General features: G+C 39.5%; 1 protein-coding gene across 10 annotated transcripts in view; it reads right to left on the bottom strand.

Annotated features, from left to right (window-relative positions):
* LOC122557152 (transmembrane protein 33-like) overlaps nt 1-19,445 on the bottom strand; it is a 165,572-nt gene that overhangs the window by 102,776 nt on the left and 43,351 nt on the right. For all 10 annotated transcript variants that reach the window (XR_015758672.1, XR_015758673.1, XM_087992135.1 and 7 more), the window contains one exon: nt 2,545-2,678. Coding sequence is in view for 8 of the 10 variants with exons in the window: in XM_087992135.1 (XP_087848261.1) it covers nt 2,545-2,678 (134 nt within the window). In the remaining 2 variants the exon portion in view is untranslated. The remainder of the gene's footprint in view (nt 1-2,544; nt 2,679-19,445) is intronic.

Here is a 19,445-nt window from a genome sequence, read left to right on the forward strand (position 1 = left end):
ATTCCCTTTAAATCTCCTGCCTTTCATTTTAAGATTATTCCCCCTTCCTCTTCAAACAAATCCTTGCTTATAGTATGGTGATCAGGACTGAACACTGTACTCCAGCTGAGGCCTAACCAAAGTTCCCTACAGTTTCAATATGACGTCCCTGCATTTGCCTCAATATGCCATGACTGATTATAACCAGGTGTTGAGATTTTTTAAACTTTGTCCACTCCAGTCCAACACCGGCACCTCCACATAATGACTGATAAAGGCAAACAACCTATATACCTTAATTAGTCTATTAACCTGTCCTGCCACCTTTAAGGGTCTGTGGACAAGCACCCCAAGCTCCATGTGTTCTTCTGAGCTGCTTCATGTCTTGTCATTCATTGGGTACTCCTTTCGTCTTGTTCCTTCTTCCAAACTGCATCACATCATATTTATCAGGGTTAAATTCCATCTGTCACTGATATGTCCAACTATCAAATCTGTATATATCCTCCAGTAACCAACATCTTCCTCCTCACTGTCAACCACCCGGCCGATCCTTGTCATTCACATACTTACTTGTTCTACCCCCAATATTCTCATTTATGTCATTTATGAATATCACAAACAATAACTGAACCAGCACTCATCTCTGTGATATGATTAGATTAATTAGATTCCCTACAGTGTGGAAACAGGCCCTTCGCCCAACTCAGTCCACACCGACCTTCCGAAGAGCAACCCACCCAGACCCATTTCCATCTGACTAATGCACCTGACTAATGCACTAACACATTTCCATCTGACTAATGCACCTGACCATCTGACTAACACTACAGGCAATTTAGCATGGCCAATTCACCTGGCCTGCACATATTTGGACTGTGGGAGGAAACCGGAGCACTCGGAGGAAACCCACGCAGACACGGGGAGAATGTGCAAACTCCGCACAGTCACCCAAGGCTGGAATCGAACCTGGGAGCCTGGTGCTGTGAGGCAGCAGTGCTAACCACTGAGCCACTGTGCCACCCCACTACTGCATACTGGGCTACAGACGCACAAACAGCCTCTACCATCACCTTCTGTCTCTAGTCACTCAGACAATTTTAGATCTAACTTGCCAATTTACCCTATATGCCAAAAGCTTCTATCTTCTTTATCAGTTTCCCATGTGGGACGGTGACAAAGTAAGCCTTGCTGAAATCCATATATAGTACATCAATCTCCCTACCCTCATCCAAACACTTGGTTACTTCCATGAAAAATTGCACTAGATTTGTTAGGCATCCTATGATAAAGGTTTTGACTACATGCATGTGTGGGTGCAATTAGATTCGACAGAAACCTTGAAGTCGGGACTAAGTCCTTCAGTGTGTGCCAGCTCATTCACTGGAGACTTAAACAACATTTAACAAACCCCATTCATCCATGATTAATCAAAGAATAAGAGGGTATGCAAGCATCTCTCTCCATTGATAGTAATTCTGCACGCTGTTGTCAATCTCTCAGTCCTGTCTGTGATGTTGTCCACCCAGCCAGTCCTTCTCAGAGCTGTCTGCTTTTCATCATGTTTTATCTCCTATGCTTGCCATGCTCTGGATCTCTCCTGCTTTTTCCTCATATTCATACACTCTCAATTTCCACTTCTTTCATTTCAATGCCCTTGAGAGACTCTTCAGGTCTACTGGGGACAAATTCACTGATTTGTTGGTCTGTCTGGACAATTTTAAAATGTAATCTTTTTCTCTTCAGCCTTATCGAAGTCCAGCTCTCAGCTATACAGCTAATTTACAGTAACAAAGTACTGAATTCTTCTATAAATTCAGCAACAGCTAACACAAAATTAGCAACCACCTCGTAAGTTGTTAATGATTCCTTTAAACAATGGTGGTGCTGCTGAATGCATATTCAGCCATGCAAGATCAAGAATGGCAATCCAAAATAGCAGTGCTGGCACCAAATTAGCACTGTTCACCTGACTGACATCATGATCTGCCTGCTCTGCATACTCCATTCATGTTCACTGTGCATATGGTTGCAGCCTCTCAATAATACATCAAACATGATTCATAGCAGAATTCTTCATGCATACCATGGACACACTTTCAGCACTCTTAGGAAGTTTAAGCACCCAAAAAAATGGGCACCAAAGAACTGAAATTTCATAATCCAGAGTTATTTTCAGTAAAAGATACTTTTTGTAGTATTCTTCCAGTAAGTTTCAGTTCAGAGACAATGATAACACATGCACACACACAAATATTTTTCAAAAGCTATTCAATATTTGTGATTATATAGAATGGCTATTCTTTTCATACTTAGTCAATTTTTGTCATTTATGCTGTGGACAATTTGCATGCAAACCGAGAGAAGCAGCAATGACCATGTAAATACCTAACATCGTCACACACACCACACCCTGTATGAAGTGGATAGAAGCTACCTGAAATATCAAATGTCATCTAATGCACATTTTCAGTCAAAGCAATGTTATTAAAAGAACTAAATTAGTGCTTTCAGGATTAAACAGGCTACAATAACAATGCCATGAAATCTAGATTTAATGTTTACCCAAATAACATAAAGACAGCTGCAGGCATCAAGAGAATCTCATTGTACGCAATGAACTTGAACAGGCTCTGCTGGTGTGTTGTCATTTTGTCTAAAAAGGATCGCACCCATGGCACGGAACGAGGGCCAATGATCTATAAGAAAAGAAACAAAATGAAAGTTGCTGACGGTATGTTGCTTTAATTGTCATCCATAAAAATAAAGCTACTTTCTATTCAGCACTGCGTTTAAAAAAAATTATGAAATTTCATGATCATACAACTTAAATAGAAAGTCAGGCAAATCCACTATGTTCTTCGACACATTTGTTGTAGGACAGAATACTGCTTAATATCTTTGTGGCACAAAACAGTATGCCATCAAGACTATGACTAGAAACTTCATCTGTTTTGTGTATTTGGTTTAATGCCTACATATAAATGTCTAATGCACAGTTGTGATGGCACTACATGGAGCAAATGTCACATTGTAAGAATCAAAAGCTGAAAGGAGCACCATAGAACAAGATTTCCTTCAGAAAACTATTGAGACAGAGTTAGCTTCAAATCAATTTTGTAACGTAACAAATGAAGCACTTACAGAGGTAGCACATTGTTTCTGGAATCGGTTAAGTGTTTTGAACAAAGTAGAATAAGTTAGCCTGAATAAAATGTGTCATGGCTTTAGCCTTGACAATTTCACTCAAACATTAATTCATTTTTAATGTGGTGACCATTTTACTTGATCTTTACTTGGGAAAGAAAAGATTGATTTTGAACTTTTAAATTTAAGGAATATGAAACGTGATACTTATGGCACAGTGCATTACATTTGCAGTTCCCACTCATTGTAATAAGTGCAATATTTTTGAGTCAGTCACACCTTCAAACTCCAGTTTACTACATCACTTTTGTGAACAGGGCCAATTTGTTGATTTCAACTAACTCATGAAAAGCTTTTATGCAGTCATCCAGATAAATACACATATCAACAGCTCTTGTTAGCTAAATAATGGTGTTTCTTTTGCAAGGATATAATTAATTCAAAATTATAAAGCAGATAATGCCATTTCAACAAAACACTGTGCTAACTTTAAACACAACACCGGCTGTGAAGAGATATCTTAATTGTGCTACCTGTGCAACTGTCACAGCATAGTTTGCATATTCTTATTTAAAACGATGGTTATTAATGCATATTATTTACAGTTAACATATTTAATAAAAAATGTAATTTGTACACAGCTTAATCTTCAGGAAAGCAAGTCAATTGAGACACTGATTAGATTCAACAACAAAACAAAATCGTAAACCATTTTACTGATAGACTTCAATCTGAAGTGCAGTATTAAAAATAATTTAGGTCACCTCTTACTTTTAGATAGGTGGAAGATCGTGACTTTGAAACTTAAGCCCACGTGCCTCAAAACAAACTGTAAAAGGACCAACTTGATTCAGGTGGACAAAACAAATACCCTAACAAAATACACATGATTCATTGAAAATCTTTAGAGCATTGATCACAGTAACTCAAAAGGATAAATTATTTCACAACAACAAACAAAATCAGAAAGGTTTTCGATGAAAACATTATCATTAATCCTTTTTTAAAACCTCAGTATTTAAAATTTTTACAGCTGGCACTTCCACTACTCAAATTTTCACATCTACACCACAAATACAAAAAACAACAGAGGGGTAGAATTTGCTTTATTTGAGTTACGAATGCTGTGACAGACGGAAGGGAATAGCAAGTTAATTTAAAGTCTATGAGACACAAAAGCCATTTGATTTTCAGGAAGAAAAAACTCTCAGATTGAAAAAGCAAATCAGCAATTATCAATAACTGGCACTTACATAGAACATTACCTTCTATTGTAATCCACAAGAGTGATAGAAAGCTAAATTTGACATGGAGTTGTTAAAACATCAATCAGACAGATGACCAAAAGCTTAGTTAATTAAACAGATAGATTGTAAGGGCCATTTTAAAAGGTGCAAAGAAATGTAGAGATGTTTAGGGAGGAGATGACAAAGCTTAGGTTTTTGGGGATGAAGTAATGGTCACCATGGTGGAGGAATTAAAATTGGGGATGCTCAGAGGCCACAATTAGACAAGTACATCGATCTTGGAAGGTCGTAAGGTCAGAAGAGACTAAAGAGATATGAAGGAACAAATCCAAGGAGGAATTTAAAACCAAGAACGATAATTTTAATCTCGAGGGACTGTTTAAGTGGGAGTCAATTTTAGTTGGCAATTAACAGGGGCATGAATGAATGCTGTAAGAACAGAATTTTGAATGGCTTTAAGTTTATGGAGAATAGAATGCTTGAAACAATTCAGTTGTGTTGGAACAATCTAGACTAGATGTAACATGGATGAAAGTTTCAGCAACAGGTAACGAGAAGTATGGGCAAATTAAATGACATTGTGGAGATGACAAGTCTTACTGATGGATTGAACAAGAGGTTGGCAGCTCACCTTGTGGTCAAATATGGCACCAACATTGCAAATAGTCTGGTTCAGCCTCACACACAAGACAATACTGAACAAGTCAGATTCCAGAGTCAAATCTGGCATGATAAATCACAAATTTCATTTGTTTGCAATTTAGTTACCATGTGTTGGCCAGGCACTGAACATATTAAACAGACTATGTATCATTCAAAAATAAAACAACTTGTGGTTCCTAGCTATCTGTTTTTCCATGCATTATATCTGTTCCACCTAATTCCTGGCTGTTTACAATCTTCCCAAATAGCTTGCTAACTCCTGAACTTAATTCATATAGTTTTTTTTTAAATTGTTCCAAATTAATTTTTTACTCATTCTTAGATTTTAAAAGTCAGAACTTCACAACAGTGAAATAAAACCCATTTATTTCCAAATTCCCAAATCATCTAAAAGTTCATCATACGTCCAAAGATAAAGGTATCTTTGAGAGGCATTCATTTCAATACTTCCAGTCGAGATGGAAGTAGAATAGGATGCTCCAACTAAAGCACCTCTGCTCCTTCTGTTCTCTCTCTTTCCCCCCCTTTAGTCTCTCTGTGGATCTGGGACCTAGTCACTTGTTGGTATGGTGTCACTCAGCCTGGTCTCCCGATGGCTTGTGACAGGTACTAGGCCTGGTCTCAGCTGATGGCAGCTCTCGGCCTGACCTCATCGGCACCTGGTGGATGCTGGCCTGAACTCTCGACTGACAGTGGTGCCCCTCAGCCTGATCTCATGTGCCTTGGGGTCGGTCCCAGGCATGGTCTCTAGACAGCGTGGCGGCTCTCGACAGCTTGTGGCAGGTTCCGGGCTTGTTTTCTCAATGGCTCTCAGCCTGGTTTCTCAGTGGTACGTTGATCTGTCTCTTGGCAGCTCAAGATGGTGTCTTGGCTCAGCCCGGGCATGTTCCCGAAGCATCGGGGGACATCGGTGAGGTGGCAATTTCAGCAGCAACAACAGTATCTGTGGTGGCTGCTTTGAGAACCGACAGCTAGGTCTCCCAGAGAGTGAGATAAGCAGAGGACTCAAAGATTGTTGAATTTTTAGTTTAAACTAGGAAAGTAAAAGAATAAGCTATGAAAGACTTTAATGTACACTATAACGCTTATTCTTCTTCTATTCTATGAAATAATGTTTAGCTTTTTAATTTTTGTTTCTCTTATAAATTTGTACACAAACTTTTTTTGTACCTAGGTACTTATCTAGCACCATTACACACTTTTCACTGTATCCCTGTACTTGAGCACATGACAATAAAATCTAAATTTCAAATGTCCAATAACAGTATGTTACCAGGGATTAAGCACTCAGACTTTCATAATCAAGCCTATTTTACACAAATCCCTTTTGATCAAAGTTTTCTGTTGTCTGTTTCTACAATACAAATCATTTTCAAATTTATGGTTGCAGCATTAAACCCAATAAAACATTTGAGATAATTATGGGCTGTACAAGTAAATGTTTCTGCAGGGTTGTTGGATATGCTGACTTCAAAATGTTGTAAAGCCAGTACCAGGCTCAGTGTCCTTATCTTCAGTGAATATTTGTTTATACAAGTTCAGCTTGTAAGATTAAAAATCAACTGGGTGTTCAATCCCCATTGCATTCTTTCTGCAGCAAAATGGCACACATGCAGCTATTGATAGCATCAACCAGATTAAATGGCTCAAAGTTTGGTAGTGCTAAACCACTGCAATCGTCACAAGAGATGTCAATTTAACACTGGCTTCTGTCCATTCAAATTTCTACCTATACTTTAACAAACTTGTCAATGGTGCAACTACTTCTGAAATTCACTGCAAATTTCTGAAAATTCACTCATATCATATATTGCATAATTTGCATTTTGTGTTCTGCACAGAAAAAGCCAAAATCCTTTTTATTTTTGCTCCTCTGGATGCTAACTGGCTTTGTTCTAGTGTGGACCAAGTCAGTCATTTATACTTTTACAAATTCAATTTTAGGTAGATTTATCATCGAATTGGCTCTTTGTAACTAATCCAGCAGTTTCTTCAAAATGTCGTAAATGTTTTTCCCAGGTTTAGCTGAACACAAATAGGGGAGACGGGAGGCCTAGTAGAATTATCACTAGAGCTATTAATCCAGGGATTCAGATAATTTTCTGGAGATCTAGATTTGAATCCTGCTATGGCAGATGGTGGAATTTGAATTCAATATAAATCTGGAGTAAACAGTATAAGAAGGACCATGAAACTGTTGTCAATGGTCATAAAAGCCCATCTACTTCACTAATCTTTCTTAGGAACCTGCCATCCTTGTCTGGTCTGGACCCACACCAATATGGGTGATTCTTAACAACCCTTCGGGCAAATAGGGTTGGGCAATAAATTATGCAACACCAGTGATTTATCAATGTAAATTTCAGAACTTTAATAACTTAGAATGACAGAATCGCTGTGCAGAAGTAGGCCATTTGGCTCATCGGGTCCGAAAACATCCCACCCACCTACCTACCCTATCCCTGTAACCCTGCATTTCCTCTAGCTAATCCATTTACCCTGCATGTACCTGGACACTACTGGCAATTTAGTGCAGCCAATCCAAATAACCTGTACATTTGTGGACGGTGGGAGGAAACCCACACAGACATGGGAAGAATGTGCAAACTTCACACAGACAGACAGTCACCTGGAGGGGGAAATCGAACACTGGCTCCCCAACACTGTGAAGCAGTAGTGCAAATGACTCATCCACCATGTTGCCCAATAATGGATTGAAAGAATCAGCAATGACTCTTTCTGGAATAAATCGTTTCCCAAGATGAAAAGGGACAAGCAGAAATGTTATAAAGGAATTAAAAGCAACATGATAACTAACCATCCCTGGGAAGGAGTCAAAGCAATATAAACTGTTTCAAGGCAGACAGGGGTAACACTCCTTAATGATCTGCTGCCTCATGACAAATGGGCAATTAAGACTGCCTGCAGAAGGAATGTCCTGAAGTAAAAAGGGTAAATTGCAGGACTGGCTATCTTACAAAGACAGTTCAGGTTGATGTAACAAAGGAACTGGGGAGCTACTTCTGATAAGGCAACAAGTCACAGACATGAGGTCTCCAAACGTGTAATCAATACTGGGGTTCAAGAATTTAAAGAATCATCAGTACTGTCAAACCACAAACTTGAAAGAGAAAATTATATAAAGAATTCAACACCAGAACAATTTAGCAAAACCTTGAAGAACAACACTGCACAAGGATCAAACCCTGGACACTTCCAGGGACAGACTCTCTTGGTTAGAATTGTAACTAAATTCCACCATTAATCAAGCAATAGCCAAGTTGAATTGTGAGGCTTAACTTGCTTACTTAAGGGATCACATTTTGGTTGCTACATGTATTAAAGTTTAAACCATTGTTTCAGTACTTGCCTGCAAGATTTCTTAATTATTATCTGAATTAAAGTAGCTTGTGGTGACTTGCACATGTCATGTGACATGAACAAATAAATACAAATCAACTAAATCATCAATGGTAACAACTCAGCAACACAATCCCTTTTTGGCCTTGTTTGTAAATCATTGAAAGGTTGTTGCTGCATTTTTCATTCCAATAGGTATGGCTTTAGGCGTTGATAAAGCCCATTTGGTGTAACAGACAAAGAAATATCAGTTTTTGCATCAGTCAACAGAATTTGTAAATATCCTCTTTAGAAGTCAATTTTTCTAACCAATGATGTTTGTCCAATTCTGTCTGCAATCCTACAGTTGTGGAACTGGATATGTCTTTGCTACCATGTTGATTCTGTGATAGGTAATTTCACAATCCATGAGAGCCATCTGTTTTTATCATGATCACAATCGGCAAGATCCTGCTACTATGAGTTGGTTCAATATCATTATCCATCAGGAAGCTGATTGTTTCTCATGAGCTAATTTCTTTCAGTTGAAACTGTAAGAATATTGTTTTGTCGTAACGTATTCTCTACATGGACTGTACTTGCTGTGAGCGATGTTTTTCCTGGGCTATTTACATAACTTGATTTCATGAATCAGCTTTGTAAGTCACCTGAATAGTTTTCTGGAAGATAAAAAGTTTAATATTCTACAGAAACTTTCAGCACCTTTCTATTATCCAATTTGATCATGCAGGACAATACGAAATAATAAGCATAAACAGGCAACTTTCAAGTTGGGAAGATATAACAAATCCAAGAAAAATTAACAAACAGCGAAATTCACAGTTGACTTTGGAGGAACATATGTGGGAGAGGCTCACAGCACAGGAGCAAATAAGTACATGGTTTATGAGCTGCCGGGGAAGTGGTGGAGGCTGGTACAATTATAACATTTAAAAGGCAACTGGATGGGTATATGAACAGAAATGGTTTAAGAGGGATATGGGCCAGTGTTGGCAAATGGGACTAGATTAGTTTAGGATATTTGGTCAGCATGGTCGAGTTGGACCAAAAAGTCTGTTTCCTTGCTATATATCTCTATGACTCGAAGTGGACTGCCACGAGGATCAGTGCTAGGGTCTCAACTATCTACAATCTGTGTCACGGACTTGGATGAAGGGACTGAATGCATGGTTGCTTAACTTGTTGACATAAAGTTAGGGAGGAGTAAAATTTGTGAAGAGGATCTAAGGAGCTTGCAAAGGAATATAGGTAAGTTAAGTGATTGGGCAAACATTGTTTAAATGGAGTATAATATGGAAATATGTAATTTGGGTAGAAACAGTAGAAAAGCAGCATATTAATTAAATAGAGAGAGTGTGCAGAACTTAGGAGATAAAGAGAATGAGAGTTACAAAGAATTAGCACGTGGATACAATGAGTGATTAGGAAAAGATATTAAATGCTGTTATGTAGTGCAAGGGATAAAGTATAAAAGAAGGGAAACAAAGTTAAAAATAAGGGTTCTGCCATTTATGATGGAGACGAGGAGAAATGCTTTCGTCGAGGGTGCAAGTCTGTGGAGATTTCTTTCCGAGAGCAGTGCAGATTGTATAACTGAGTAGTTTTAAGGCCAATATGGATTCTTAACTGGCAAGGGAGTTAAAGGATGTAGCAGGGGACACGAGCATAAACTCACAACCAGATCAGTCATGATTTTATCAAGTGGAATGGCCCATTCCTAATCCAAACTTTTATGTTACTATGTCATCAAAAGGACCTTCCTTAAACATGGTCATTACTTTTCTGATTAAAAGGTATTTTTTTAAAAGGTATTTTTTCTACATTCAGAAAAAATGTAGTTGCAGCAAGACTAAATTCCTTAAATTGCTTTATTTGAACATTTCCACTATCACTTTTGCAAAATTGCCAGAATTCATAAATAAAACAAACAAAATTAGAATACTGATGTTTTACTTGAAGAATCAAAGATCACCATATTTAGTCTGATTGACGTTACAGAAAATGTGGCTGATTAGGGATGTCTGACTATATTCTGTAACCATAAAAAGTAGCTTTCAATTTATTTACATATTCACGATGCTACGATTGTTATCGTGTGGTAGTCGTGGTGTGTTCCACAACACAATCAACATCCGGCTAAGGCAAGGAATAATTGTTAGATTGCACACCTGCAGTCAGACCAGGTTCACTTCCAAGCACAAAATTTAGCCCTCTTCTTGCAAGCTGAATTTTTGCACTTCAGCTGTCTTTAAAAAGAAAGGATGTGTGTTTAATAGCATTACTTCTGATATTAAAAAATATAGTTTTGACCAAGTCCGAAGAGTAAACATCACACATTACTGTTGGTGAGGGGAGGAGACAAATCCTGAACACATTCAAATAACTTTCTTTAATGATGAGTACTATATGATCATATTTCACAGCTTAACCTTCCATCCAAATAGTAGGGCTCATGCTGCAGTGGTAGTGTCTCTACCTCTGAATCAAGAGATCCACATTTTGAGTCCCACTTGCTCTAGATGTGTGTTGTAACTCAATTTGACCAACTGATTCAGATACCTCTGTCAAAATAGTAGACAGAGAAATGTCAAATGAGCATATGTTAACTGTAAATCAACTATTATTACAATCACAAATTCCAGCTTCCTGAATGACGATCAGCATTCAATAGAAGAATAATGGACTAATGTTTGGGGGTAACATTTGTTGGAGCTTCAGTTTTGCTTTAGAATTATTAACTTGCCTTAGTCCCTTCCAAAGGTACTTCAAAATAAATTGTTTATGGAAGTTGGTTAAATTAGCATACCCAGAATTCATATAATTCCATGCTGCATCTGTGACACAGGAGAGATGGGATTCTGATTCAGTTTGATTTTCTAGCATAGACTACAGCGTAGTCAGCCATTATTGCATACATCTGTTATACACATTTTAGATCCCAAATTAACATGTACACAAGATCAGATTTACTGGACCACAAAATTATATGGAAATCTCTGCAACAATCTTATTTTCTTATTTAAGATACCTGCAACTCTTGAGAGCATTTTTGGACTGAAAGGCGTAAATAACAATACTATAAATTTTACTACCTATCTTTTACAAAAAGGCTGGTTAAAATGTTAAACATAGAACATAGAAAAGTATAGCACAGAAAAGGCCCTTGTGCCGAGGTTAATCCTAATGTAAAATATAGTAACTTTAGGTTAAGTTTGGCCACAAGAGGTTTGATGTAAGGATCAATGAAACATTAGCTTAGTGGAAAAAAAACAGGTGCACAACCTGGCTTCTTTTACAACAGTGGAACAAAAAGATTAAAAAGATAAAAACGTGCACTCAGTACATACATTCCTCCAAAGCCAAAGAAAGACATATGGGCATTTACACAGTGCTTTCTAAAGTCACAGAATCTCTCAAACTACTTATAGCTAACGAAGCAGCATACAATAGAAAGTATTAAAACAATCCATACAACAAATCCAATCAGACCTAAGCTCTATAGTCCTGCAAAATTCAGCAGCGAACAATGCTAGACAATTACGTAATTGGAGAGGCAGGGATTCCACAGTGTGCCAATTCTAAATGATGGCGGAGGCCCAGCACATACGTGCAAAAAAAAAGGCTGAAGCATTTGCAAGCATCGACTGCCAGCTGTATTGAGTGGATCATCCACCTTAGCCTCATCCTGAAATCCCATGCACCACAGATGTCCTGGCCTTGCAGCCTGGTCTGGCTGCGGAGCCAGAGACTCTTGGCCGTGGGGCGAGTGTGGATTCAGTGAGCTAGACAGCGAAGAGATGGAAGGTGGGGCAATTCCTACGTTGGTAGGTCCTGCGCAGGTGGTAACAAGACTGTGATGATCGCCCTCGAGGATAGGTGTCAGAATTGACTTGATCATAAAGACTGATATTCTGTCCTTTTTAACTTCTTACTTTTCTAATTTATTTCTATGAGCTATAATGCTGGACTATTTATTTCTTTATTTTTCTAATTTGTTTCAGCTTCCTAAAAATTTGATCTTAAGTATCTGTACCTAGGCACCTTTGTATTTAAGATAGTACTGTAATGCACTAACTAAACCTTTCACAGTACTTGCTTGGGTACATGTGACAATAAAGCTAATTCAAATCGATTCATTCAAAGAGACAGCATGCTCTTAACATTTTAAAAAAAAAGCAAAACTCCCCTGCTACACTTCAGTCTTTTGTGATGGAAGCCTACAAATGTTGGAGGTCTGACAATTCCTTTCTTGTACACGGAAGGAATGGAGGCTGGAAATTTTGGATACAGGATTCAGAATTGCTTACTAGTTACAACAGCAGATTGCTGACTTCTCGGGACATTAACCACCTCAACCTGTCAACCCCCATCCCCCACTCCAACCTCTCACCCTCAACGCACAGCCCTCCACTCCCTCTGCTCCAATCCCAACCTCACCATCAAGCCAGCGGATAAAGAGAGTGCAGTGGTAGTTTGGCACACTGACCTCTACACCGCTGAAGCCAGACGCCAACTCAAAGACACTTCCTCCTACCACTCCCCTCGACCATGACCCCACCCCCCCCCATCACCAAACCATCATCTCCCAGACCAGACAGAAACTCATCGCCTCAGGAGATCTCCCACCCAAAGCTTCCAACCTCGTAGTCCGGGGACCCCACACTGCCCGGTTCTACCTCCTTCCCAAGATCCACAAGCCTGACCATCCTGGCCGACCCATTGTCTCAGCATGCTCCTGCCCCACTGAACTGATCTCTACCTACCTCGACACTGTCCTATCCCCCCTAGTCCAGGAACTCCCCACATACGGTCGAGACGCCATCCATGCCCTCCATTCTCCTCCAAGACTTCCGTTTCCCCAGCCCCCAATGCCTCATCTTCACCATGCATATCCAATCCCTTGATACCTCCATCCGCCATGACCAGGGCCTCCAAGCCCTCCGTTCTTCCTCTCCCGACGTCCCCAACAGTACCCTTCCACCAACACACACATTCGTTTGGCTGAACTGGTCCTCACCCTCAACAATTTCTCCTTTGAATCATTCCACTTCCTCCAGACCAAAGAGGTAGCCATGGGCACCCTATGGGCCCCAGCTATGCCGGTCTCTTTGTTGGCTACGTAGAACAGTCCATCTTCCTCAGTTACACCGGCACCACTCCCCACCTCTTCCTCCGCTACATTGATGACTGCATTGGCGCTACCTCATGCTCCCACAACGAGGTTGAGCAATTCATCAACTTCACCAACACATTCCACCCTGACCTTAAAATACCTCCCTCCCCTTCCTGGACCTCTCCATCACCATTAATGACGACCAATTTGACACCAACATTATTTTTTTTTTTTTACAAATTCACCAACTCCCACAGCTACCTGGATTACACCTCTTCCCACCCTACCTCCTGCAAAAATGCCATCCCGTATTCCCAATTCCTCCGCCTCTGCCATATCTGCTCCCAGGAGGACCAGTTCCACCACAGAACACACCAGATGGCCTCCTTCTTTAGATACTGCAATTTCCCTTCCCACGCGGTTAAAGATGCCATTCAACACATCTCGTCCACATCCCACACCCCTGCCCTCAGACCCCACCCTTCCAACCATAACAAGGACAGAACACCTCGGTGCTCACCTTCCACCCTACCAACCTTCGCATAAACCAAATCATCCAACGACATTTCCACCACCTCCAAACGGACCCCACCACCAGGGATATATTTCCCTCCCCACCCTTTCTCGCCTTCCACAAAGACCTTTCCCTCCATGACTACCTGGTCTGGTCCACGCCCCCCCCCAACAACCCACCCTCCCATCCTAGCACCTTCCCCTGCCACAGCCCTAAAGGAGCCTTCCACATCCAAAGTTTTACCTGCACATCCACCAATGTCATTTATTGTATCCGTTGCTCCCGATGCGGTCTCCTCTACATTGGGGAGACTGGACGGCTCCTAGCAGAGCGCTTTAGGGAACACCTCTGGGACACCCGCACCAATCAACCACACCGCCCTGTGGCCCAACATTTCAACTCCCCCTCCCACTCAGCCAAGGACATGGAGGTCCTGGGCCTCCACCACCACCGCCGCCTCACCACCAGATGCCTGGAGGAAGAACGCCTCATCTTCCGCCTTGGAACACTTCAACCCCAGGGCATCAATGTGGACTTCACCAGTTTACTCATTTCCCCTTCCCCACCTCACCCCAGTTCCAAACTTCCAGCTCAGCACTGTCCCCATGACTTGTCCTACCTGCCTATCTTCCTTTCCACCTATCCACTCCACCCTCCTCTCTGACCTATCACCTTCATCCCCACCCCCATTCACCCACTATACTCTTTGTTACCTTCTCCCACCCTCCTCCCTGACCTATCACCTCCATCCCCACCCTTATTCACCTATTGTACTCTATGCTACTTTCTCCCCACCCCCACCCTCCTCTCATTTATCTCTCCACCCTTCAGGCACTCTGCCTGTATCCCTGATGAAGGGCTTTTGACTGAAACAGCGGTTTTCCTGCTCGTCGGATGCTGTCTGAACTGCTGTGCTTTTCCAGCATTCCTAATCTAGAATCTGATTTCCAGCATCTGCAGTCCTTGTTTTTATCAAGCCAATCAAGTTGCTGTCAAGCCTTGCAGATGTGATATAGCTTAACAGCTAACAGGCTATCCTTCCACAGTTTCCTAGCCTCTCAGGCTCACTGACTTTTTCAAAATGAGTCTTAAGGCAAGACCATGTAGGAGCTGAAGTGTTCATTCAGACTATCAAGTCTGCTTCACCATTTAAACTGGAACTGATCTGATAACCTTCAGCTCCACTTTTCTGCTTTATGGGACCCTAACTCTGATTATTCCCTTTGATCCTAGACTCGAGGGAAAATAATTTCTCCATATCAATATTGTCAAACCCTCGTGGAATCTTGTACATTTCAATCTATAATCTCATTCTTCTAAACTCCAATGAGTACAGGCCCAACCTACTCAGCCTCTCCTCGTAAAATAATCCCTCCTTACTTGTAAACAACCTAATGAGTATTCTCTGCACTTACTTCAATGTCAGTATATCTTTCCTTAAATAAGAAAACCAAATCTTTTGATAGTATACCAAGTGTGGTCTGACTAGTGCCTTGGGGATAGTGAGGACCACAGATGCTAAAAAATCAGACTTGATAAAGTGTGGAGCTGGAAAAGGTACAGCAGGTCAAGCAGCAACAGAGGAGCAGGGGATTCAATGTTTCAGGTTGGAACCTTTCATCAGGACTCTTGTATAGTTTTAGCCTATTTTTATACTCAAAGTAATAAAGGTTCCTCATCATCCCTGGCTTCTGTCAGTTGAAAGGCTGTTTCTTGCCCCTCCAACCCAACTACTATTGGTTCCTGATGACTTAAGCAGAGTTTAGCCATTTGAATCTCATTATTGAATGGGCTTCTCATCACCATTCTGTGAAATTTTATTTTGCAGCCAAGATGTCTGCAGGGCAACTGTGAACTAGCAGTAACCATTAAATCCATTGGAAATATCTGATGTACTTTAATTTTTTCCTATTGGGATGTTCCAAAAAGTTATTTGCATTTTATTGGAATTCTGCATATGCATAATGAATAGGGGCAACAGATGTTTGCAGACCCTGCCATTTGTACTGTACAGCCGAGTACACTAACATCCAGCCTTGTACCAATTTCACATCTGGGTAGAAAAGAAGAGATAGCTCAACTTGTTTCACTGATTATCCATTCTCCATGTTTGTTTTTAAAAGCAGTACCTGTTTTTAAAAGCAATTTCTATAAACCTGCAAGTGCAACTGCATAGATGTGACACATTTTCACGATCATTCGCAAGGGGAGTGAGGGATTTATATCGGAGGAAATTATCTGAGATTATCCAGCAAGTGTTGCCCAAATGCAGAATTGTATCTAATGTTCAACACTTGTTTTGTAATCGTAGGCTAGATGGGTACAATCAGTACTTTCCTTACTGAAGAAAACAAATATGCTTTCTGATATGATCTGCCATTTTTAGGACATTTGGCTTACTTATCTGCCATCACACAGTCTAAAGTTCATTACCACATTATTCATTTACATGATACACAGACCACCTTTTTGGCTTGATGGCAGCATCTTGGGAAAGATGAATATCACTCATGTTGCTACTGTACAGCATGCAAAAGTTAACTTCACATTTTGCCCAAAAAGGTGGTCTGTGTATCATGTAAATGAATAATGTGGTAATGAACTTTAGACTGTGTGATGGCAGATAAGTAAGCCAAATGTTAACATTCCAGGAGTAATCGGAGGTAGATGAAGCACTTCTCACGTGACAAAGTAACCAGGAGTGATTCTTTGGGACTTTCATGAATTTGTAAAATATACAGTATAATATGATCTGATTATGGTAGCCATTATCTTACAGGATGATTTTGAAGCACCCTATTTCAGCATCATATTCTGTGTGGTGAACAAATGATGTGTCATATTTATGCAGTTGCTGATAAGGTAACTCAGTTTGTGGCATGGGCTCTTGTGGTACAATAGTACAGGTAGACAATCCTTTATTCGAAATCTGAGGTTTTTTTCCTGAAGTCTTTTTTCTCATTAACAAGGTTGTTTGGCATGCAAACAGTTAATGCAACCCTACACCCACTCGACACACATCACTCAAATGTATCGTAGCGGCATGGCCCAGCACTGGCAGGTGTCAATTCTGTCTCAGTGCTTGTAGTACTCACAAGTAGGTCTGCTGTTTAATAATTTTTTTGTTATTTTACTATGAAAATGTCATTTAATCCTTTATCCAAAAAATTCTGAAATCTGAAAGACATCTGGTCCCAAGAGTTTCAGATAAAGAATTGCCTACCTTTACTGTCCCTTCCTCCATGTTATGATACACCTCTCCAGAGGTGTATCATAACATGCCTAAATTAGGCTGAGTTTAAAAGTTTTTTATAACTTGTGGAACTGTATAACCCTTCCAACATATTTACTGACCAGAGAAGATGGGTTCACAGTAGGAAAATGCGGATCTCTTGGCCAACTTCTTAACTAAAACAAGTAAAACAGGGAGCTCATTTGCTATTCCATTTGAATGTGAATTTTAACTCAGGATGAAGCCCATTAAGATATTAAGTATTTCCTTAGAAGCAGCTGTCAATCCAAATACAGCACATGTATTATCACCAAATTTAAAAAATAGAAGTTCGGTGATGTACCAACAAAAAGACACTTATCACGAATAGCAAAAAGTCATTTGCAAGAGCTGGGCCTAGTGGTGGACCCAGGCCAAGAATACTTATTTTGGCACATCATGGTATCGTTAAAACTGAACAATCAAATGAGCTCCTTTTTCTCAAAGCCCTAGATGGGGGGTGGGCAAGGTGTGGCAGAAGGTGCATCTTCCCTCAGACAAAACAAAAACTTATCATTTTACTTCTGTATATCTTCAATACTTTGAAATGTCTTATTCTGGTGACAAATAAATACACAATCATATTTAAGGCAAATATGTCCTAGATTATTGAATATACAAAAGAAAATATATTCTGAGCAAGAATCAAATTGCCTACAACAAAAGGGCTGCCCATCTGTAGGTCATTCTATTACTTTCTAAGATTAAAGCTATAAAATACCCATTTCTCTTACCAAGGGCAAGTAAATTTCAAGCTTCAGAAAGTAATAAAACTTGTCCGCATTTCCTGAAAGTGAAATTAACTTGTGTCAAGATGTTATTATAAGTGATTTATGGATGAGTGAAAAAATGTTACAGAAAAATGTTAATTTCCATTAAACCACTGGAACAAAATAGGAAATGGAGTTCTTGTAGCGGTGACTGCTGAATTGAGAAGAAAACAGTAAAACGTCTAACTCCTCAGTCGAAGGATTACCTTGACATATCTGCATTTCAGGAATTCTTTCTGCTTCAATTGCCCTCAAATACATCAATAACAACACCACAACATGGCAGTTAAATAGTATAATGAATACTGGAATATTTTTAAACCAACTAAAGTACCTTCAATCCAAAACTTTTGAACAGGTTGGAATCATGAACAAGACATTCCATGCAGTTTGGCAAGTATACAACTTCAACGCAGAAAACAAAACGGCAAAGTTTTCAACCTCAACTTTCATAGTATAAAGCACTGTCTGCGGTAGCTGCCTTATTCATTATTATTACTCTGAATTAATATTTGAAGCAAAATATTTAATAGAAACAGCTAAAAGCCTTTAATGTAGAATTTTAACAAAAGGTATTAAATGAAAGGAATGAATGCCAAGTATGAGGCTTTCTGCCAAATGATGTTTAAATGGCTTTTACTAAAACAATATGAAGATTAAAAACACCTTCTGAATGACAACACATCAGAAAATAAAATTAATGCAGTACTTTCATTAGGAGAATTGCATCTCAGTGTGATTTCTTCCATTATATCTCAAAATCAGTGGTACAATGCCTCTTGTGTCACAACAGGCTTTTAGGCAAATCTCCAGCATCTCAGCACACCTCTGTGCAATTCAACCCAATACTGCTACTCTCTTTAATGAAAACAAACTAGGCAATAAACCACTTGTTCCCTCAAGCTAGGTCCCTCTTGTAACAAACAAAATCTGATAAAAGAAAATATGCTTTCATCAATTATGCTTGAATCAATTATGTCCTGGGAGATAAAAAGAAAACTGTCTTTGCAAAATAGGCTTCCGATTTACTCAACAACTGAACAAATACTAACAAAAAACAAAGAACTTTCCATATCGCTTTATTACAAATTTATTGAAAGCGTTTTTTTTTAACCTCAATCCATATTATGATTAAATCATTTGTCAGCACATCAAAGGATATTTCATTCCTGTAAATTAGGCTTTCGAACTACGACATTTTTTTCCATTAACTGTCCTATTTAAACTATATAATAATTTATGAGGTTGCATTTTCTGACCAAACATGACATCCACAATTTTAACTTATTGCACTGTTCATTGTGCATCAAAGCAACTACAGAGGCAAGAAAAAAAACATTCACTGTATTCAACTGACACACTGAAGTACATTGTTACCAGA

Source organism: Chiloscyllium plagiosum, unplaced genomic scaffold (assembly GCF_037043375.1).
Source record: "Chiloscyllium plagiosum isolate Xiang-an unplaced genomic scaffold, Cpla_swu_hap1 HiC_scaffold_11, whole genome shotgun sequence".
NCBI lineage: Eukaryota > Metazoa > Chordata > Chondrichthyes > Orectolobiformes > Hemiscylliidae > Chiloscyllium > Chiloscyllium plagiosum.